Here is a 25,347-nt window from a genome sequence, read left to right on the forward strand (position 1 = left end):
TTTGTATTTATAACTCTTTTTCCCAAACTTACCGTGTTAAAGAGAGAACCAGACGCCATCTTGAATGTTCCAATACATCGGTAAACACTGTATGGTTTTCGAGCTGAATAAACATGTTACATTGAATAAAAACACGAAAAATATATCCAGTTTGGTAGAAAAGTAACTTATCTTGCCTTTGATAACATTTATTTGTTATATATTTGTTTATTGACAACTTTTTCGTATCTATGTGTACAGTAATACAAACCCATAATTTATTATGATACAGGTTCAATTTTTAGGAAGAAAAGCTAGATGGGGAGGGAGTGTTGGCGCTTTACCTGGAGTTATCTCCCCGTGGCGTGTTCAAAAAATTCCAAGATAGCTGACTTCAACGCGCTCTCATAAAACCGTGTTTTTCCGCTGTAAAAAAAAAAAACAAAAAAAACAAAACAAAAAAACTACTCGATCAAATTAAGTGAAATTTTTTTTTTCTGGGATCTTCAGTCCAAAACGGATGCGTACAATATAAGCTTTTTTCGATATTTTCATTTTTTTAAACTGTACAAGTACCAAAAGATATAATTCTGTTCAATCTACATTTGTTGGAATTTGTGTGGCAGAGAAGGCAATCGAGTCAGATATTTCCGCATATATTGTCATGTATCCGAAAACAATATCATTTATGATTATGTTTCTGTATTTAATAAAAATCATTTAATAAAAAAAATATTCTGTTTTCTAATATTGTTTCAATTTAATTCTATTACGTCAATTTCAATATTGCTTCATTTTAATTTTAAAATTCTGTTACAATAATTACGTAAATTTCAATATTGCTTCATTTTAATTTTAAAATTCTGTTACAATAATTACGTAAATTTCAATATTGCTTCATTTTAATTTTAAAATTCTGTTACAATAATTACGTAAATTTCAATATTGCTTCATTTTAATTTTAAAATTCTGTTACAATAATTACGTAAATTTCAATATTGTTTCATTTTAATTTTAAAATTCTGTTACAATAATTACGTAAATTTCAATATTGCTTCATTTTAATTTTAAAATTCTGTTACAATAAGTACGTAAATTTCAATACCCAATCAAATGACATTCTTACAGACGGTGTACTCCCAAATGTGTCCCTCATATATCCTAATATTTTGGTTTATCTAAACTGCAAGAGGGCCTTTGAGTTTTAGAACTGTTGGCGCTTGTGCAGTTTAGCAGAGACATTAAAAAACGGAGATAAAGAAATATCTCTATGATGTGCATGCCCATTATAGAATAAAGTTCTCATAAAAAATCTTTTAATTTCATCAAGTAATTTTTTTTTTACAGAGGAAAATCAAATTTTAGTGAAACCTATCGCGACGCAGCCATCTTACTAATTCTTGACAATTGCCATATTGTATATTACGCATTTAAAGCAATGATTTTTATTTCTGTCAGACAGATACCAAATCTTCATTAATAATAGAAGTAATATTATAGTTTGGCCTTCAGACCGACAAATCTCCATTAGCAGTAGAAATAATAGTAGCGTTTCAGCTTCAAGCAGACAGATGGAAAATCTCCATTAGTAATAGAAGTAATAGTATAGTCTTGATCTCAGACAGACAGATACCAAATCTCCTACAACCAACAGTTTGGGGTGAATAATAATTACTATTATTGAACTTAATAAGAAATAGGTCACTTGATGAGTTAATTGCAAGTTAAGACTAATTATAGCCATTAAAATTGATTTTAAAAAAAAAAGCATAACTCAATCCCAAAACCAGGGAATATTTCAGCATGTGTGGAAAAAAAAAAACGTTGATTAATCCAGCTTTCGTATGCGATATATTCATTCACGTTCGGTGTGTGTTTTGGTTCCGGAAAAGCCACCGCCAAAATACCACAATCATCCCCACCCCGCGGGGACAGTGCTTGATCATATATTATGGATGAGATCCAAGCAATTATCTTCTAAGATCTTGACCGTCCTTCCCCCCTCCCCTCTTCTTCCTCCTCGATTGGCACAGACGGAATACCTTGTTCATCTTGTGTGATTACCATGGTAACCGACAGGTATAAGGAAGATGCAGGTGGTTAGGGCCTCATCTGTTATTCCTTGAGCTAACTATCTGTCTGCCTGCTTTAGTACCAAAACGAGTGGGTTTTGAGTAGGGCGTAGGGAGCTACTGCCCCCTCCCACTTGAAGGGAGATGGAAAGGTTTTGATGATGTCACTATACGAAACAGTGCTAGGAGGTGGGTAGTATGATTCATCAATGTCCTTCCGTTCCCTGCCTATCAAGTCCGTATCTCGCCTCTCCCCTCGCATCCCTCGTAAGGATTTCCTTCGTTTTCTTTTACCGACAGGGGATTCTGACAGGGGATTTCTTGTCGAGGTGCTCCGTCTTTGATTCGACGGAGATGAAGAGGAATGCCGTGCGCTGCGTATCAACATCACACGCGCAACAACGTCTTTCTTCTTCCTCTTTCGCGAAAGAATAATGTTTGTTATTATTTCTTACATTCTGAAAAATAAAATTGGCAATCCTCTGCGGTTTCTATGATTCATCGTCGTATATTTAGTCATTCAAGTCTGAGATGTGTGCGTGCGTGCATGTGTGTGTTTCAATGCGTGTGTGTTTGGTCGATGTGTGTGCGTGTGGTTTAATATGTGTGTGTTGTGTGTGTGTGTGTGTGTGTGTGTGTGTGTGTGTGTAGAAAGCAATGGTATGACATAATCCAGTAGAGAGATATATTCAGTCTTTTCGTAATAATTGAACACTCAGGTAATTATTTTTACAAAATTATATATATATATATATATATATATATATATATATATATATGTGTGTGTGTGTGTGTGTAGATGTGTGTGTGTAGATGTGTGTGTGTGTGTGTGTGTAGATGTATGTGTGTGTGTGTGTGTAGATGTATGTGTGTGTGTGTGTGTAGATGTATGTGTGTGTGTGTGTAGATGTATGTGTGTGTGTGTGTGTAGATGTATGTATGTATGTGTGTGTAGATATATGTGTGTGGATGTATGTATGTATGTATGTATGTGTGTGTAGATATATGTTTATGTATGTATATATATATGTGTAGATATGTGTGTGTGCGCGCGTGCACATGTGTATACGTATGTATGTTCATCTTTTTCGTATAAATAAAGCGAAACTAGCCTTTCGTCCTTGGTCAATGTAGTGGAAACCCTTCATACTGAGACAATTACTATTTATTTTGATGCTGCCAGTGTGGCACCTTTCGCGGGGGGGGGGGGAGCCCCCCCCACATTAAAAACTTTCTTGTGTCTAATTTGCTTTCGTAGAAGGTTTAAAAGCAACGTCATTCCTGCAAGTCATCTTGACTATGTTAAATTTGAACGCGTTAAACTTCCGGTCGCGTCATGGAGTAGCGAAAAGATGTTAGATTTTCTTTGTTTTTATTTTCTGCGTTCGGGTCATGGGTTCGAGCCCGCTTCTTACTATCACTTTTTTTTCTCAACTCACACCTACAAACACCTGGGCAACGCCGATCACCCAGGCTAATAATAGATAAATTATAACATATGTAATGCCTCCTATTGTTTTATTCTAGCCGAGTGGATCAGGGGAGATTTCAAATTGCATTGTTATGATGACTGAACTTATGCATTCATGACCTAAAAGTTTCATCTGTATCTTGCAGATGATGTAAGATTCTAAGAAAGCAACCCTGTCACACACACACACACACACACACACACACACACACACACACACACACACATATATATATATATATAGAGAGAGAGAGAGAGAGAGAGAGAGAGTCTTGGAAGTTTTTTAACCTTTAAAACTATAAAAAATAACTTATTTTTATATTTTTTATCATTCGTTGGAAAACTATTTAGTCAGTAAGTCATTTAATCACATGCAATTTAATCACAATCAACTTGCTTTCTCGAATTCACAATAGTCCCAATGTTATTTCAGGGATCATCAGTTGTGTACCATGAAACACTGTTTCGTGGGTTTGAAAACAAAACAGTATATTAAATCATAGCTCCAGCAGTGCTAATCAAACACCACCTCCCTTAATCAGAAGAACACAAAAAAAAAAAAAAATTCAAATATTGGATCTAGTTTCCTGCTTATGATCAATTTGGCTGACCTATTTATGCTATAAAAGAAATGTCTTCCTTATCTGTGAGATTCGTCCCTGTTTCCAAATTTAAAATGGATATATTTTTTTTAATTTAACAATGTTGTATTTAAAAGATTCGGATTAATCCATTATACGTTTTTTATCTTCCCTTCTACTATTAGTTCTTTATTTATATATTTACATTCTTATTTACTAGTTAAAAATATTTTTCTTATATATATATATATATATATATATATAAGAAAAAATAAAAGTAAAAAGAAAAATGTTTATATAATTCAGTAATCGTTCTTATACCAATAAATTTTAAGCCAAAAAGAGATGACGTAAACTGTAAGCTACAAAATTATCATATTTCATAATTGAGCATTCATATATTGTTTTAACATAATCAAATGTTTGAATTTGTCCGAATAGTCTTAAAACAATTGTAACTAACGATGAAATACACTATTTGTTGCTATCATGCTATCAACATATTCTTTGAAGTCTTGGTTTTTGTTATAACAATATATATATATATATATATATATATATATATATATATATATATATATATATATATATATATATATATATATATATATATATATATATACACACATTTTATGCATTACTAATTTAGTTTTGGATTTTTTTATTAATATATTCTAGTTAATTTTATATTATTCAAAAGCATCATGATAACGAACAAATGCTTTATTTAATTGTTTAAATATTTTAGTTTTATCCTCACTTTGTTTTATCATCCTTATTACTTAATTAGAAACTGGGGGGGATAAAATATATTAAGTTTAAGGTAACGCGAGCTATTCTTAGAAACTCAGACAAAATGATCCTGCAAAACACACATAAATATATATACAGGGCAAGTACTGTTTTTGTGCAGCATACGAACTATTAAAAAGGAAAGGAGTTTCTTTTATCAAATATTTTATAAATAAAAATCACATCCTCAATTTTTATATCTAAATCCAAAAATGTAGCTTGTGTTCCTCTATGTTCACAATTTAATATATATATATATATATATATATATATATATATATATATATATATATATATATATATATATATATTATATACATATTTATATATGTATATATATATATTATATACATATTTATATATGTATATATATATATTATATACATATTTATATATGTATATATATATATTATATACATATTTATATATGTATATATATATTATATACATATTTATATATGTATATATATATATATTATATACATATTTATATATATATATATATATATTATATACATATTTATATATATATATATTATATACATATTTATATATATATATATATACATATTTATATATGTATATATATGTATATATATTATATACATATTTATATATGTATATATATGTATATATATGTATATATATATATCATATACATATTTATATATGTATATATATGTATATATGTATATTTACATATATTTATATGCAAAATCCGATCCTGCATTTTGCTAATTCCTGCACTCTGATGAGAAGGAGAGTATTTCTTCGAAACTCCGCGGATTAAGGACTATCCACTTATCTTGTGTTTCCTTTTTTAAAATTAAATATGTTTTTAACTCTTTTTCAAGATGTCTTTTAACATGTTTTATTAATCATTTGTTCATATATATATATATATATATATATATATATATATATATATATATATATATATATATATATATATATATGGGTGTGGTTTAGAGGCGAAGAATTAAGTGTGAACAGTTGTATGTTTTGGTTTTGATTCTTGCTGATGGCGCCCAAATCATATATATATATTCTTTTAGCTTTGATCTTACTACTATATATTAGGTACAATAAAATACTCAATAGATAATTTTTTCTATTACAATAAATACATAATCTGCATGAATTATATAACAATAAATATATAATCTGCATAAATTATATAACAATAAATATATAATCTGCATGAATTATATAAAATAAATATATAATCTGCATGAATTATATAGCAATAAATATATAATCTGCATGAATTATATAACAATAAATACATAATCTGCATGAATTATATAACAATAAATATATAATCTGCATGAATTATATAACAATAAATACATAATCTGCATGAATTATATAACAATAAATACATAATCTGCATGAATTATATAACAATAAATACATAATCTGCATGAATTATATAACAATAAATACATTATCTGCATGAATTATATAACAATAAATACATAATCTGCATGAATTATATAACAATAAATACATAATCTGCATGAATTATATAACGATAAATACATAATCTGCATGAATTATATAACAATAAATACATAATCTGCATGAATTATATAACAATAAATACATTATCTGCATGAATTATATAACAATAAATACATAATCTGCATGAATTATATAACGATAAATACATAATCTGCATGAATTATATAACAATAAATATATAATCTGCATGAATTATATAAAAATGAATATATAATCTGCATGAATTATATAACAATAAATACATAATCTGCATGAATTATATAACAATAAATACATAATCTGCATGAATTATATAACGATAAATACATAATCTGCATGAATTATATAACAATAAATACATAATCTGCATGAATTATATAACAATAAATATATAATCTGCATGAATTATATAAAAATGAATATATAATCTGCATGAATTATATAACAATAAATACATAATCTGCATGAATTATATAGCAATAAATATATAATCTGCATGAATTATATAACAATAAATACATAATCTGCATGAATTATATAACAATAAATATATAATCTGCATGAATTATATAACAATAAATATATAATCTGCATGAATTATATAACAATAAATATATAATCTGCATGAATTATATAACAATAAATATATAATCTGCATGAATTATATAAAAATGAATATATAATCTGCATGAATTATATAACAATAAATACATAATCTGCATGAATGATATTTAAGCATATCTAACGACCGGGCTACGCCGGGCGGCCTTCTAGTAGCATATAACATTATATAGGAATGACGATTCATTAAAAATGGCTGGAGTACCTTTAGTACTAAGCATACAAATCTAAAAACAGAATATATAGTCTCAGGAAACGTGAAGTACTTTATAAGATAAAATAAGCGCGGTTTGACTTCACAGGGATACTAAATACAGTTCAACACATGACAGACTGTAATAAGCAAATTTATATAATAGAGAAATAAATGACTTCAACTTGAATCGTTGAATAAAAACTGGAATCATCAGCTGTTCACCATGGAGCTGTTTATATATGCACACTCACATGTGCGGGAGGAATGTGATAATTTACACAACAAAATGTACTTGTTATGAACTGTAGCGCATCGTGTCTGTTCCTGCAGTTGAATAATGTTTGTAATGAGGTTTGCAGATCTCCAGGGGAAGTGACGTCAGCAGAAAGATTGAGTCAACGCTTTTGTATATAAATATTTAAACGATAAAAAGTGACACACACAAATGGACTTATCTATTTATATCTCTACTGTATTAAAGGAACTGTGTGTGTGTGTGTGTGTGTGTGTGTGTGTGTGTGTGTGTGTGTGGCTCCTCAACTCTTGTTGTTTTAGTAAAAAGTAGGTTGCAATACCTTTGGTACCACCCTCATGATTATATATATATATATATATATATATATATATATATATATATATATATATAAACTGTTCATTAAAAATTTGTTCATATATATATATATATTTGTAGTCATCGACATGCAGTCCTGTTTCATTGTATCACAACTCATCAGTGCCGCTAGACTAGCATCTCTCCCAAGCTAAGGATTGAACCTAGAACCATCGTGTTGACAGTCGGCAGTTCTCCCACTCGACCATGGAATCGACGCCAGTAAATAACTCGTCGGAATGTCTATTTAAATAGGCATATATATATATATATATATATATATATATATCGATGCCTCCGTTCAGTCTCGAAAGACAAAGGATACCCCCTACAGGGTCAGCTGCACATGTAATTATTTGGCAAGGGTTGCGCAATCTCCAAACACACCTATCCTGAATCGGCACTGCTTGAGTCCAGTGGCAAGGAGAAGTCCAGGACGACTGTAACAATGCGGAGATAAGCGGAGAGCACATACAGCACCTGGAAGTCCGAAATAGTGATCCATCTGGTACTGGCCAGGCTTATCGTTGCTTAACTTCGGTGATCTGACGGGAACCAGTGTGTCAACGCGATTATGCCATATATATATATATATATATATATATATATATATATATATATTAGTGATGGGACGATTCTAGTATTTTTCCGATTCCGTACTAAATTCCAGATTCCGATAAAAGTACTGATCCCGATTCTTTATAAATATCTAAATATTTAACTTTAGAGTTGCTATTTCCCTGATTTCTGTCAAAAAAAAAAAAAAGAAAGAAAAAAAGAAAACACGTTAAATATGCAGACATTTTTCTAAACGTCAAAATACACTTTTTGAAGGATGATCTATCGATTTTAGCTTTACTTGTATTTTAAAATCAATAAATATTTATTATTTTATCATTTTATTACCAGCGACGGAAGATTTTGCTTTAAATAAAATCAAATAAAAATTTATTATAGGATTTCCATTCTAAGCAATGGCGAATCGGCAAAATACGATAAAACTTTTTTTTTTAAATTCTACTCGATAATTTTCCCTAATTATTTTTGGAGTGGATACCTGATATGTGAGTATATCCTGTTAATTTATTTGGAAATGCGACTCGCACTTCTATAAGAACCCTTTTTAAATTAAACGGTACTTGTACATTTTAATTAAGACATTAACAAAAATGAAAATATCGAAAGAAAAGGTTATATTGTACGCATCCGTTTTGGACCGAAGATCTTCGAAAAAAAAATTCACTTAATTTCATCGAGTAGTTTTTTTTTTTTTTTTTTTTTTTTTTTTTAATTTTTATTTTACAGCGGAAAATACGTTTTTATGACAGCGCGTTGAAGGTAGCCATCTTTGAATTTTTTTAATACGCCTTGGGGAGATAACTCAGTTTAAAGCGCCGACGCTCCGTCTCCATCTTTAATATTAGCTTTTCTTCCAAAAAATCGAAACATGACTACCTTTTGCTCGATATCATAACAGATTGTTTTTTCGTTGTATAAAAAAAAATAAAATAAAATAAAAAAAATACTTGATCAAATTAAGGGAACTTTTTGGGGGGAACTTCATTCCATAACGGATACGTACTATAATAACTTTTTTTTTTTTTTGATATTTTCATTTTTAATGTCTTGCTTGTACAAGTACCAATTAAACGAAAAAATAAAACAGGACTTATAAACAAAAAGTAAATAAACAAATAAAAAAAAAAATAAATAAATAAATGATCTAATAAGAATTTTAAAAAAAAACTATGTAAATATAGGAGTTATTTTTATTTGTTAGCAATTTCGAAGAGAGAAAAAAGAAAACAGATAATCAAAAAATAACCGTTACCAAAGGCAAGAAAAGTTTTTTCTACTTACCTGCTTATGTTTTACAGGTGTTTCTAAGTATTTTAAAGTGTTATTTAAATTTACGTCTCTATCCTTCCATTCGGAGCTTTATAAAATCAAAATGACCTTTGTCTGAAATACATCCTGTGTTCTAACATAAGTAGCGCTAGGACAACAGCATATTCTTTTCATTGTTTTGACTCTCGAATGCGTATCCGTTGATATCTTATATGCTTTTATATAGAGTGATGTGGTTCTCGGTTGATTAACTATGTCTACCTGTGTCGGATATATACTCGAGAGTCAAAACAATGAAAAGAATATGCTGTTGTCACAGCCCTAAACATAAGTACCATAGATATCTTAGCTGATATACACTAGCTAATATATTCACGGGCAAACGCATCCAACTTAACGATTTGTTATTAATTCTTCTTATTCTAAGTATATATATATTTTTTTTATATTTCTTTCAGACTGCCACTGTCAGTATTGATGCCGACTGTGATACAGGTGTTGCGATTCATTACCGACATCTGTTTGATAATTACAGGTGTGCTAACCGAGCAACGATGATTCTGGATGACAAGTAAGTTCATTTTAAAATTTTCTCGAAAACTACAAGAATTGAAAAGCAACACAATGTTTATTTTTTTTTAAAGATAAGCCTGCCCTGAAATAAACAATTCATTGTATTACTAGCAGGCCGCCAGGCATTGCCCGGTCCTAACATACGTTTAAATATGATATTTTCATTAATGCAGATTTTGTATTTATTATTATATTATATTGGACCCAATATATAGTAATGATTTTTTTTTTTTGGTTTTCATACATAAAGTAAATTTCACATTGTATACGGGTTATTTGACACTGGAGATATTCATAATCGTACCTTATTTCCAAAAGAGGGGAAACATAACATATGAGAAATATTTGGAATCAAGTCTCCCCTTGCTGTCATTTCAGATCATTTGAAACCATAGCAGCAAGTTTTGGTCTCCCCTACATCAAGGCCAGCGGTTTTGGGGAAATATACATATAAATTCACCTGCCATCCCTTTTTTAAAAGATGGAATCGCCCGACCGTTGAAAATAAGATGCAAGCAAAGTCTACAAAGTTTTATAATTATAGAGATTATTTAACCCTTTTCTTCTCCAGCTACAGTAGGAATATAAACACGATCGCTACATATACTTCTAATATGCCTAGACTTTTTGTAACGTATGTGTTATACCAGCCTTCCTATACATTAGGTAAATTACACCGGTTCTCACTATATGTATATATATAGTACCAGTAATGTCTACACCGGTGAGAAGAAGCGACAGTACTCCACTGCCTAGCGCTAGTCAGTTATACTCGTATTCTTACCTTTGTACCTGTAATGTTAGTACACTTTGTTTGTTAAACCAACCTCTACTTGATTTTCTTCTTTTACTATTGTGTTACGACACAACAGTACGCATAGTTGTTGAAATTAAAGGTTACTTCTATTCGATTTTAACATTAATTCCGACATACCTGCCTCTCATATAATAGTCACAATTAGAAGAAGTGGGTATTATTTTCACTCACTTATAAATATATACTACAACTCTCCCATAATTCACTGGAACTTCCCTTCTTCTGTTACTTCATTTACTTTAGACCGTTATTTACATTCAAGATGCGAACAGTAGTTAGGATACGACAAATAATATTAATAAATAGATATTTATATGAAAACTTAAGTGTTGTGCTTAATCTGATATATTAAAAAAAAAAAATGCCCAAAAGATTTTCTGTATAAGTAGCACATATTTTTACACAATCTCCTATATTTTTGCTTTGTAGGTGTGCCAAGGTGACAGAAATCTGTCATCGCCTTTTGGATTTGACCGGCCCTCTTCAAATTGGTGGCCTTCCTCGTTTGCCATCCAAATTCCTAGTCGAGAACACAGATTTTGTTGGGTGTATCAAGGATTTCCATATCGACCACGTACTGCTCGACCTGAATACATCTGTGGCCGAGAAGGACACACAACCTGGATGCGCCCCCAAGAAGAACTTCTGTCTTTCTTCTCCATGTAAACACGGAGGTAAGAAAGTAAACCAGAACCGCAATATGCACGCATACTTGTCTTATTTTAATGAAATTCTTTTAACGTAAATCCATCGTTGTACTAGCACATAATTTACATATCCAACTATACAAACATTTCTCATGCAAATTTGATGAGGAGGTGTTACCTCGAAATATTAGAACTGCATCAGTGTACACTCTATAAATTAAGGTAAATCTTTATTGTTAAATATTTTCTTCTGCTAGCTGAGTGTTATAATCTTAGATCGGAAAACAATGGGCGGTTTACTTCTTAGAAATGATTGAGGGATGTGTATATATATATATATATATATATATATATATATATATATATATATATATATATATATTTAATAAAATATGCCATAGAGAAAAAATGCTGCCTATATATATATATATATATATATATATATATATATATATATATATATATATATATATATATATAGGCAGCTTTTTTTCTCTATGGCATATTTTATTAAATAAAATAGACGTTTTTTGTCTATTAATTTTATTTTCGATTCTTTCCAACTTCTCCATAACAGTCTTCACTTCTGGCGGGAACTGGCTGATGTAATAACCATATTTATCATAAGTCTGAGTACTTTCCAATCCTTTAGGAATCATCGTCACGGATAAATTAATATAACTGGTTTTTAACAATTTATAAAGTTTTTTTCTCTTAATTGGTTAATTATTTTATTTATCCTTTTTCCCATTGGTTAAAATAATGATGATGATGATGATGATGAAGAAGAAGAAACTTTATAAACATATAATTTTTTGACAGAAGAAATAAAATGAATTGCATATAAAACATTAGAAGAAAAATTTTAAATCATCCAATTATATCAATAAATATTGTCAGATTTTGTAAATAGATTTTGTAAAAAAATGATTATTTATTAAATTGATTAAATTGTCAATATATATTTTATATAAAAAAGAATTATTGGATTCTTTTTAATTTGCAAAAAAAACATATTTATATATATATTTTATATATATATTTATGTATATATATATATATATATATTATATTTATTTTTATATATATATTTATTTATATATTTTATATTTATTTATATATTTATTTATACATATATATTATGTATATTCATATTCATATTTATATTTTTTTTATATTATATTAATATATATATTTTTGTATTTCTATTTTTAACAAGTGTTGAGAATTTTCTGGACAATTTTACAAATAATTGCTGAGAAAGTTTCCTTTGTTGAATAAAATTTTCTGGACTTATTGAATTTTCATTTTAATTTTCGTCATTTCTGGACCAATTTTGTTTAATTTGCAGGAACTTGCATGGAGTCATGGGGAACTTTCCGTTGTGAATGTGTTGAGGGAACTGCCGGAAAAACATGTGAAGACAGTAAGTTTTTTCTTTCTTTTGTTTTTTTTTTCTTTTGTTTTTTTTTCCTCTGTTTTTTATCTTCTGTTTTTTTTTCTTCTGTTTTTTTCTTCTGTTTTTTTTCTACTGTTTTTTTTCTTCTGTTTTTTTTTCTTCTGTTTTTTTGTTCTGTTTTTTTTTCTTCTGTTTTTTTTCTTCTTCTGTTTTTTTTTCTTCTGTTTTTTTTTCTTCTGTTTTTTTTTGTTCTGTTTTTGTTCTGTTTATTTTTGTTCTGTTTTTTTCTTCTGTTTTTTTTCTTCTTCTGTTTTTTTTTCTTCTTCTGTTTTTTTTCTTCTGTTTTTTTCTGCTGTTTTTTTTTTGTTCTGTTTTTGTTCTGTTTTTTTTTTGTTCTGTTTTTTTGTTCTGTTTTTTCTTCTTCTGTTTTTTTTTTCTGTTTTTTCTTCTGTTTTTTTTTCTTCTGTTTTTTCTTCTGTTTTTTTTTGTTCTGTTTTTTTCATCTTTTTTTGTTCTGTTTTTGTTCTGTTTTTTTTTTGTTCTGTTTTTTTGTTCTGTTTTTTTCTTCTTCTGGTTTTTTTCTTCTTCTGTTTTTTTTTTCTTCTGTTTTTTCTTCTGTTTTTTTTCTGTTTTTTTTCTTCTGTTTTTTTTCTTCTGTTTTTTTGTTCTGTTTTTTTTCCTTCTGTTTTTTTTCTTCTGTTTTTTTCTGTTTTTTTTGTTCTGTTTTTTGTTCTGTTTTTTTTTCTTCTTCTGGTTTTTTTCTTCTTCTGTTTTTTTTTCTTCTGTTTTTTTTCTTCTGTTTTTTTCTTCTGTTTTTTTTTCTGTTTTTTTGTTCTGTTTTTTTCTTCTGTTTTTTTTCTTCTGTTTTTTCTTCTGTTTTTTCTGTTTTTTTTGTTCTGTTTTTTGTTCTGTTTTTTTTTTCTTCTTCTGTTTTTTTTCTTCTGTTTTTTTTCTGTTTTTTTTGTTCTGTTTTTTGTTCTGTTTTTTTTTCTTCTTCTGTTTTTTTTTCTTCTGTTTTTTTTCTTCTGTTTTTTTCTTCTGTTTTTTTTTGTTCTGTTTTTTTTGTTCTGTTTTTTTTTTTGTTCTGTTTATTTTTTGTTCTGTTTTTTTTTTCTTCTGTTTTTTTTCTTTTTCTGTTTTTTTTTCTTCTGTTTTTTTTTCTTCTGTTTTTGTTCTGCTTTTTTTTGTTCTGTTTTTTTGTTCTGTTTTTTTTCTGTTTTTTTCTTCTTCTGGATTTTTCTTCTGTTTTTTTTTCTTCTGTTTTTTTTTTCTTCTGTTTTTTTTTCTTCTGTTTTTTTCTTCTGTTTTTTTCCTTCTGTTTTTTTCTTCTGTTTTTTTTTCTTCTGTCTTTTTATCTTCTGTTTTTTATCTTCTTTTTTTTCTTCTGTTTTTTTTTCGCCTGTTTTTTTTTTCTTACATTTTTATTTTATCATTTCATAAGGATTCCAGAATGAAACTATTCCTCAACTTTACTAGTCTGAAAGTACTTCGTTCAAACATATCGGCTTAACGTTCACATGGAACATGAATTGAAACAAATACATTGAGGGCAATGCCAAGGTTGGTGCAAGAAGATGGGCTCCCTCTACCGTGTTACTTACATCTGGGAGTATGCTGTACCATTATTTGGCCATGCATGGAGTATTATTGTCCCATTTGGGCTCGTGCATCTGCTACTAGTCTCTCACTCTTAAACAGGGTTCAAAAGAGAGTCGCCAACCTAATACGTCCCTCACTGTCAGCAAACTCTTCTACTACCCATACGTAAATATTCCAGACAAACTCGACAAGCAGCAAAATCCCACCCCTACACAGTAGAGATCCCTAGATGCCAGATAGCCATCTACTCTCGTAGTTTCTTCCCTCGGAATACTAAGCTTTAGAATTCCTTTCCGGATCCCTGCTTCTCTAACTATATTGACATGTGGAAGTTCAAGTGTAATGTAAACAAACATCTTTAGCTCAACTCCCTACATAGTATCCTTTTTTAGGTTAAAATGCGAAAAAAAAAAAATAATAATAATAATAATTATCCATTGCAATAAACTCACACCTTTCCCGAGCATATTACTTTTGATCTGTGAGCTCTGTGCCAGCCGAATTCTGTATGACCAGGACTGGGGTTGTTGAAAATCGTCATATTGCAACCATTTTTTTTGTCTTATTTTTTACTAGCCTGGATGGCCGGCGTTGCCCGGGTGTTTGGAGCTGTGTGTTGAGCAAAGAAAAAAAAAAAAAAAAGTGGTAGTAGGCAGGCAGGTAGGCAGGCAGGCTCGCACCTGAAGGAGGAAATGAATGTGAACAACAAAAAAAAAACTTGACGTCTTTGCCTTTGCGTCCATCGCCAAACCGGAAGTAGTGAAAGTTTAAATTAAGGCTAGTCAATCGAAAAGAGGGGATGACTTTTGTAAATATCGGCGAAAAAAGCGACACCTCCTTGTAGAAAAGTGCCTACCTGAGGGTGAAGGAATTAATGTTTTTAGCCAATTTTTCGATATTTGTCGTCCGAAGGGACGAGCTTCAAAACGATACCGATCTTGTGAAAATACATCGCCTCTGTCGAAAGTTTTAGGCAGAAATACATATATACATACATACATACATTTAAACAGATAGGTGACATTTATATTATAGATGTTTTTTTTATATTTTTATTGCAGTGGTTGGCTCCTTCAAACTGAAAGGCGGTGCTTACCTCAGTTTTAATAATCCTAATCTGGAACATATCAGCTTCCCTTGGTACAATGGTATATCTTTCCGCACGCGTGCAGAAAATGGAGTCCTACTTGATACCACCATCCAAGGCGGACACAAGGCCATCATCAAAGTAAGAACTCATATGTATAGCAAGAATAAGAACAACACAGTTTGTAAACATAATCATAGATCTCATAAATAACCAAATGTTTCAGAATTAATTTGCACCACTTTTATGTCCTCGTACGAAGACGGGGATGCAAAATCTCCACTTTTTAACAGAATTCTGTTCTTTTTGTAAATTAAAAGGTAGGATTTTTACTTTTTCAATATAGATCTGACTCCAAGTCGCGTTAACATATTCCGGCAGTTTACGGTAAGCCAGGGGTTTTTAAAGTATGACATGTATGCCAGATTTGGCCCACCAACATCTTTAATTCAACTCACAGATCTTTTATGGAAAACATGAAAAATATTCAGGATAAATTTTTTAAATGGAAATGTGTGAAAAGGCAGGATTCCACTTTTTTAATACTACCAGGGGTCTTCAAAGTTTCACCTGTGGGTCAGATTCGGCCTTCCAAGATTTTTAATCTCGCCTGCAGAGCTGTTATGGTAAACATAAATATATTCAGGAAAAATTTTTTTTTTTTACATGGATATGCATGAAAACTGTGCGATAGTTTTTCTTTTTGTTCAGAAAAAAATAAATAAATAAAAGAATGAGGTTTTGCAGAACCAGTTTCACTAAAAAAACAAAAGTAATTCGCAAAACAACATTAAATATATTCTCTTGTATGGAATCCTGCCATTTTTTAAAAAAAAAAAAAGTAAGGGTTTACTGAATAAAGTTGATAAACCACTGAAAGCTGTGATGGAGCCTCTCCTCTTCCTCCTCTTCCCCCTCCTCCTCCTCCTCCTTCCACATAATTATGTATGTTCTCTTGCATGGAATCCTACCATTTAAAAAAAAAAGGTTAGGGTTTACTGAATAAAGTTGATAAACCACTGAAAGCTGTGATGGACCCGCCTTTCCTCCTCCTCTTCTTCCTCCTCTTCACCTCCTCCTCTTCCTCCTTCTCCTCTTCCTCCTATTCTCTCTTCTTCTCCTCCTCCTCCTCCTCCTTCCACATGATTATGTCAGATGGGCTTGGTTTGGTTGTTTTGTTTTCCGGCATATCAACCCTTTTCGGGTTATTTTAATGCCGAATCCAGTTATTTCGTAGAAGCATTTTGTATCATCAATCACTAGTTTGTAGTGTTTAGTTTAATTTGATTTGATTTGATTTGGTTTGATTGTTTTATAGTGGATTTTATCGCTTTTGTTCCCTGCCCTGCAGAACATGAATGAGTTTTGCAATGGGAGAAAGGGAAAAGGGTTACAATATTAATGTTTGGTACAATTTAAGTTAGGAAACCAGTCAGGAAGTGGGGGAGATAGAAAGAGAAAAGGAGGAATGCGAAGAAAGAAAAGGGGGTGGGTGGGGGGAAAGGTGTTTTTTTTGTTTTGGTTTTTGTTTTTGCAGAACATAATAAAGTTTTGCAAAAGAAAGTAGAAAAACAGAAAGCATCAAATGTTAGGTGCATTTCGTCTCAGGAAGCCAATATCTTCAGACAGCCTGATTTGGTAGCAGAAGAGATTATGTTAGCAATGCTCTAATTTCATGCTGTTAAATTAACCAAACAATATTGACGAATAATGATAGAGTTAGAAAGATTTTTGAATTAATTAAAAAAAAAATGAGGTTTTGGAGCACCAGTTTCATGAAAAAGCAAAATTAATCAGTAAAACAGCATTAAACAAGTCTTCTTATACGAGTATGTCGCGTGTTTATACGGCATAATCACGTTGACATGCTGGTTCCCATCAGATCACCAAAGTTAAGCAATGTTGAGCTTGGTCATTACTAAAATTGGCGACCAATTTGGGAATTTCAGGCGCTGTATGTTGAAGGACATTGACACCTCTCTGAAGGAGTTGCAAAAACCTAACGTCGTCATCGTCCCCAACGGGGGAATACATGTGACTAATTTCATACTCACATAGAACTTCTTCCTTCGGAGCAAGCCGGTTAGACCTAAATAGGGTTAGTGTCATTTCACACACATACATGTCACATCTTCTTCATCTTGACTCTTTGCTGCCAGCTCTCATTGCCACATCTCATTTCCATGTCTTCTGCACCTGCGTATTGCATCCGAGACAAGTTTCACTTTAAAAAAAAAAGGATAGGGTTTACTTAATAAAGTTAATAAACCACTGCAATAGTGCATTTGTGACGAACCCCCTTCTCCTCCTTCCATATGATTGTTAAAAATGCACCGATTTCATGCTACTAAATAATACTAAATTAACTAAATGATATTAAATTAATTAATAATACTAAATTAACTAAATTATACTAAATTATACTAAATAACACTAAATTAACTAAATAATACTAAATTATACTAAATAATACTAAATTAACTAAATAATACTAAATTAACTAAATAATACTAAATTATACTAAATAATACTAAATTAACTAAATAATACTAAATTATACTAAATAATACTAAATTAACTAAATAATACTAAATTATACTAAATAATACTAAATTAACAAAATAATACTAAATTATACTAAATAATACTAAATTAACTAAATAATACTAAATTATACTAAATAATACTAAATTAACTAAATAATACTAAATTATACTAAATAATACTAAATTAACAAAATAATACTAAATTATACTAAATAATACTAAATTAACTAAATAATACTAGCGGATAATGATATAGTTGAAAGGATTTTGTATTTTTAAATTAATTTTTTAACAGAAAATTCTGCACCTAACGTTTCTGAATTTTTGAGACAAGGATTGGTTATATGGATTCATCGGGCTACTGTTCTCACCTTGAGTCTCATTTTCACGTTTTGGTCGATGTAACCTCCGACCTTCTTCAGGTGTATCTTGTCAAACTTGGGAATGTTTCTGTTGAACTCGGGAATTTAGACAGAATTTTGAATGAAACCCTTTATTTACTTCACGGGGGGTAGCATGCTCTTGTTCCATCAGCCATGACTGGATAGATGTCCTAAGTAATTCACAATTGTACTTTTCGGTTACACACACTGAGAATTGAACCCTCAACCTTCAGAAGGTCACTTTTTACAATTGATTTTCCAAATACTCTAACCACTGCGCCACGGGTCCTTGTAGTGATATTCTTCTGAAGCTTGAAGGTTCAATCTTCAGTGTGGGGGACAGAAAAATACAATTACGAATTACTTAGGACCTCTATCCAGCCATGGCTGACGGAACAAGAGTATGCTACCCCCCTAAAGTAAATAAAGAGTCCCGCTCAAAATTCCGTCCAAATTCACGAATTCGACAGAAACATTCCAGAGTTCGACAAGATACACTTTAAGAAGGTCGGAGGTTACATTGACCGAAACGTTGTGAAAATCACACTCAAGATGAGAACAGTAGTCCAGAATCAAAATAATGCTGAAAACAGGAAATGTATGTGGGTGTATATCTTTTTGTCTGTGTGTGTGTGTGTGTGTAAATATTTAACAGATAAACGCTTAAACAACTGGTCACGTGAGACTGAAATCAACAGGAAATAGTAATCATACACCAATGACCTTCTTCGGGTGTATCTTGTCGGACTCGGGAATTTTGACGAAATATCGAATGGAACTTTTTATTTATTTGACGGGGGGGGCATGCTTCTGTTTCATCAGCCATGAAAAATACAATTGTGAATTATTTAGGACCTTTATCCAGTCATGGCTAACAGAACAAGAGCATGCTACCTCCATGAAATAAATAAATTGTCATTCGAAATTCCGTTCAAATTCTGAAGTTCGACAGAAACATCCTTGAGTTCGGCAAGATACACCCGAAGAAGGTCGGAGGTTATATCGGTCGAAATGTTGTGAAAACGACACTCAAGATGAAAATAGTAGTCCGATGAATCCAAATGATATGAATAACTTCAGTTTTTTAACTAATGATATAAAACCATTACAAATTATCACTCATATTATTTGATCAATATTTCAGCTGCAGAATGGCTTTATTGTCTACGAGTATGGCAAACACAGAATTGTCTACAGTCACAACAAAGTGAACGATGGCCAATGGCATTATGTTCAGACAAATTGGTTCCAAGAAGAACTCAACATTGTTTTAGACCATATCACAGATATAATGGTAAGTTAGTTTTTGACCTTGAAGTGGTAGTTTTTTTTTTTTTTTTTGGTTTTTTTTTTTTGCTCTTCACATCAAGTGGCTTCATGACTTGTCTGGAGCGATTTCTAGACTGTAACGTGCATCCAGGAGATAAGCGCCCGCGTGTTTGCGTGTTGTGTGGGTACGTGGGAGAGACGGATGAGGGGAAAAAGACTTACCTCGAGACCAGCTCAGCGTTACCGACCAAAAATAGAAAAGAAAGACCAAGATGGCGACCGCCGTCTTTTGTAAAGTATGATGTCTCGCAAAGTCACACGAATTCTCGGAATATGCAAATTTAGCCGGCCTAGAACGACAATAAAAGCGGGTGAGGGGAAAGACGTGGGGGAGTGACGATTGAGTTGGCTGGGGAATCGTGTGGCTGTTGCTTCTTGTGCCGTGTTGAGGATATCTTACCGTGTTAAAGAGAGAGTCGGGCGCCATCTTGAATTTTTCCTTACATTTTTTTCTTACAAGCTATTTCGGCCATTTGGCCTCTAGGACTATGACCGAGTCGAAATTTGACTTAAAGCTCATACCCGAGTTTGACGGGTCCACGTCCATCGTCGACTGGGTTGAAAGGGTCAAGCTGACGTGCGACCTTTGTGAGGTGAAAAGGGTACACACTGTAATTCCCCTGAGATTGGCTGGGGGTGCCTTGAGTGTATATCAGCAACTCAGTGCTGCCGAAAAGGGAGATGTCACCGCAATTAAAGCTGCGCTGTACAAGGCATTTGCCATGGATCCTTGTACGGCCTATGAAAAATTTGCTTCCCGAAAACTTCTACCGGAGGAAAGCGTGGACGTTTTCTTCGCTGAGTTAAAGAAACTCGCAGTTCTGTTCGGTGGAGGGGTGTCGGAGCGGACGCTCGCGTACGCGTTTGTGACGGGCCTTCCCACTCGGGTGAAGCAGCTACTGAGAGCCTCAACCAGCGTTTCAACAACGACCATGGAACACTTGATGGAACGTGCTCGAGCCATCATCAAAGATGAGGAGGACCTGGGGGAACCAGTTGTGATGGCGACACAGACAGGCCAGATTGGCGCTCGGGAGATTCCGAATCAGAACCCTGCAAGCAATGGGAAATGTTTTCGCTGCGGCCGACGCGGACATTTTGCAAGGAATTGCACCAACAGGGGGCGTGTGCGCTGTTTTAAGTGTGGCGGTTTGGGGCATCTAGCCCAAAACTGTGCGGGAAACGTATCAGGGGAGAGGACGTCAGCGCCGCCCTTCTCCCCGAGTAAAATTTGAACAAGGCGCAACCAGTAATAACCGTCTACGTAAACAGGATACCCTGCTCAGCACTTCTCGACTCAGGCTGTTCGCATACTATAGTGAGCACCAGGCTGTGTCCAAGTTGGACTAAGAGGAAGATCAAAGTCACCACGATAGGAGGCGAGACCCAGACATGCTGTGGAGCTGGAACTGTCAAGATCTACACGGACACCGGTGCAGCCACTAAGATCAATGTGCTCGTGACCCAAGGAAATCTCCTGGGGTTTGACCTGTTGCTCGGATACGATGCCATCAAGGCGCTGGGGGGAGTCACAATTCATCGGGATGGAAAGGTGCGATTCTTAGAGGCCCCAGTGTGTGCAGCGCTCCATATCGATCGGCCGGATTTTACAGTGGACTACGACTCGCGCAAGAGGGCCTGGATTGCATCTTGGAAGTGGACCGAGGGAATGGCACCGACTAAACTCAAGAATGGGGTTGCAGAGTACCCTATACCCAGTGAGGCCCGAGCAGAATACGAAAGGGAACTAAAGGCGTGGATCCAAGATGGCTGGTTAATCCCCTACCCTGAGGACAAGCTTGGGCCTCCGAAGGGTCTAATACCCTTGATGGCAGTAGTCCAGCATAACAAGTCGAAAGTACGGCCCGTGCTGGACTATAGGGAGCTTAACAAGCATATTGAAGCCTACACTGCCGATGCTGACGTATGCGCCAGTAAGTTGAGGGAATGGCGTCAGAAAGGCACTAATGTCTCAATATTGGATTTACGAAAAGCCTATTTACAGGTGCGAGTTGATGAGACGTTGTGGCCGTTCCAGACAGTTTGGTTCCAGGGGCAGAGGTACTGCCTTACACGCCTTGGCTTCGGCCTAAATGTGGCACCACAGATCATGAAGACTATTGTCAACACAGTATTGTCCCAAGAAAAGCCCATGAGGGACTCAACGTCAGCTTACATTAATGACGTATATGTCAATGAAGATGTACAGTCTGCGTCGTGTGTCAAAGAAAAGTTGGCTCAGTTTGGTCTGGAATGCAAGAATCCCGAACGTTTAAGGGAAGGAGCACGTGTATTGGGATTGGATGTTTTTGAAGAGGATGGCACCCTACAATGGAGGCGTGGCAGTGAAATTCCAAGCATCCCCAACCTCGTTACAAGGCGGACCGTTTTTTCTTGGTGTGGAAAACTTGTTGGTCACTTACCGGTCTGTGGCTGGCTCCGCGCAGCTGTTGGTGTGATTAAACGCAGAGCAAATTTAACAACCACGGGTTGGGATGACATATCCGATGATGTCCTACTAACTCTGATGATTAAAGAGACACTGGAGAGAGTGAACAAGAAGGACCCTGCCTGTGGGCGGTGGTGTGTTAACGGAGACAACGTAGGTGTGTGGGTTGATGCCAGTTCTTTGGCGTTGGGAGTATCGTTGGAGCAAGGAGGAAACGTGTTCGAGGATGCGTGTTGGCTGCGGCCCGTAACAGATTCTCAGCATATCAACCTGGCAGAGCTGGACGCTGTTGTAAAGGGGGTAAATCTGGCCCTGCAGTGGCAGTCTAAGAAGTTGACCTTGTACACAGATTCTCTCTGTGTCTACCACTGGGTGTCTGACACACTTTCAGGACGGACACGAATCCGTACCAAGGCAGCAAGCGAAATGTTAATACGGAGAAGGCTAGACACGCTAAAAAACCTGGTATCTGAGTATGGGCTATCACTGAGCGTCACTCTCGTGCCATCACATTGTAATCGTGCTGACCAACTGACCCGTGTACCTCACAAATGGTATGAAGCCGCGAAGATGGGAATGGAGATTACTGCTCGATCTTGTGCAGTTGCAATCGACCCATGTCAAATACAAAAAATTCATGCACAGAGCGGACATCCGGGTATCAAGAGGACCCTTTATTTTGTGAGGCGTGCATACCCAGCAGTGACCAAGATGGATGTCAGACAGATCGTCAGAAATTGTGAGGCTTGCCAGTCTATTGATCCTGCACCAGAGCGATGGCAGAAGGGTCGCTTGGAAGTTGAGAGTGTGTGGCAGCGGCTGGCCATGGATATTACCCATTACAGTGGCAAGCCCTTTCTAACTCTCATTGATTGCGGGCCTACGAGATTTGCGGTGTGGCGGCAGATGACCAGACAGGATTCAGCAAATGTTGTTCGCCACCTATCATCCATTTTCTTTGAGCGAGGTGCGCCGGAAGAGCTCCTGACTGACAATGATGCAGCGTTTTGTAGCCAGCAAGTCCGGCAGTTGTTAGATGAGTGGGGCGTCTGTCTACGGTTGCGATGTGCACATGTGCCATCAGGAAATGGCATTGCTGAAAGAAGCCATCGCAGCATCAAGAGAATTGCTGCCAGGAAGCGATGTACTATTGCGGAAGCAACATATTGGTACAACATTACGCCAAAGGACGGGACGTCCCCTTCAACCGCACCTGCGAATGCTATTTACACGTACCGAGTCGGAGTGAAGGGAATCAACACTACGCAGCCAACCGACAAGGGAACATATAACAGATATGAAGTGGGAGATCCAAACCGACAAGTTTAAGCGAGGACACATATCTGGAGTGATTAGCCAGCAGTCTGTTTTGGTCGATGGAACCCCACGACATGTGCGAAATCTTCGCCCAGCTACCGAGGTGCGTCATACAACTACAGAAGAAAGCAGTGAAGCGTCTAGCGATGAGCTGCCGATGCACGGATTCAGTGAGCACCTTCCAGAGACTGATAGCGATACTTCATCTGATGAGGCGGAACCAGATCCAGAGCCCGAATCTGAAACAGTGAATGTACCTCTTCGCAGAAGCACACGCACTAAAAGGCCACCCCCCCCCAGTGCTCTCTATGTGATCATCAGATCAGGGGGGAGTGTAACGTGCATCCAGGAGATAAGCGCCCGCGTGTTTGCGTGTTGTGTGGGTACGTGGGAGAGACGGATGAGGGGAAAAAGACTTACCTCGAGACCAGCTCAGCGTTACCGACCAAAAATAGAAAAGAAGGACCAAGATGGCGACCGCCGTCTTTTGTAAAGTATGATGTCTCGCAAAGTCACACGAATTCTCGGAATATGCAAATTTAGCCGGCCTAGAACGACGATAAAAGCGGGTGAGGGGAAAGACGTGGGGGAGTGACGATTGAGTTGGCTGGGGAATCGTGTGGCTGTTGCTTCTTGTGCCGTGTTGAGGATATCTTACCGTGTTAAAGAGAGAGTCGGGCGCCATCTTGAATTTTTCCTTACATTTTTTTCTTACATAGACCACATCATAGATATCATGGTAAGTTATCTAGTTTTTAACCTTGAAATAGTATTTTATTTTTAGCTCTTCACATCAAGTGGCTTCATGCCTTGTCTGGAGTGATTTCTAGACCACATCACAGATATAATGGTAAGTTGGTTAGTTTTTTACCTTAACGTGGCAAGGTTTTTTTGTTTTGATTTTTGTCTCTGTACATCAAGTGACTTCATACGTTGTCTGGAGCGATTTCCATAAAAAAAATCACATTTTCAAGTATAATTTAATCTTCATATTTCGATAGATTTCGTGTGAGAACAAGAGGGACAAAGTGTAGAATCTGTTCTGAAATTACACCTAGTTAATTCTGTTCTCGTGAAGAAGTCTTCCTGGGACAAAGACAATTTTTATGCTTGTTTCAATCCTGAGCGCCCCCATTTTGGGGAACTGAATTTTCCCGATATTAAAAATACTTTGCCTTCATGGGCATGAAAATTTCTGCCCTAGTAATGTGTACGCTGCTTCTTCCCTGCTTGTCAATCAATCAAATTTGTATTTGCGTACAAACAGACAAACTCCCCAAAATATCATAGCTTTTTATATAAGATATGCATCAGTTTCAGTTTTTGTGACGATCACAAATCATGGTTTACCCGTTGTCATCATCAGAAACGCTGGTTCTTAAACATCTATGGATACAATTACTCGAACGCCGATGTTTAGTTTTCAAAAATGTTTACCAAAACACCGTCACAGAGGGATGGTTCACACGTGCACGAGAAAGAAAGACAAATAGCTTATTTCGTTACACCTAGTTTCATTATGAGCGAT

At 34.1% G+C, this 25,347-nt stretch overlaps 1 protein-coding gene across 8 annotated transcripts in view; it reads left to right on the top strand.

Annotated features, from left to right (window-relative positions):
* The window catches only part of LOC145260645 (protocadherin-like wing polarity protein stan), a 450,806-nt gene that overhangs the window by 285,899 nt on the left and 139,560 nt on the right, over positions 1-25,347 (top strand). For all 8 annotated transcript variants that reach the window (XM_080118975.1, XM_080118974.1, XM_080118979.1 and 5 more), the window contains exons 7-11: positions 10,132-10,244; positions 11,493-11,737; positions 13,062-13,136; positions 15,770-15,936; positions 19,869-20,018. In XM_080118975.1, the coding sequence (XP_079975101.1) occupies positions 10,132-10,244; positions 11,493-11,737; positions 13,062-13,136; positions 15,770-15,936; positions 19,869-20,018 (750 nt within the window). The remainder of the gene's footprint in view (positions 1-10,131; positions 10,245-11,492; positions 11,738-13,061; positions 13,137-15,769; positions 15,937-19,868; positions 20,019-25,347) is intronic.

This window comes from Euprymna scolopes, chromosome 36 (genome assembly GCF_053919585.1).
Source record: "Euprymna scolopes isolate OS-2025 chromosome 36, ASM5391958v1, whole genome shotgun sequence".
Taxonomy (NCBI): Eukaryota; Metazoa; Mollusca; class Cephalopoda; order Sepiida; family Sepiolidae; genus Euprymna; species Euprymna scolopes.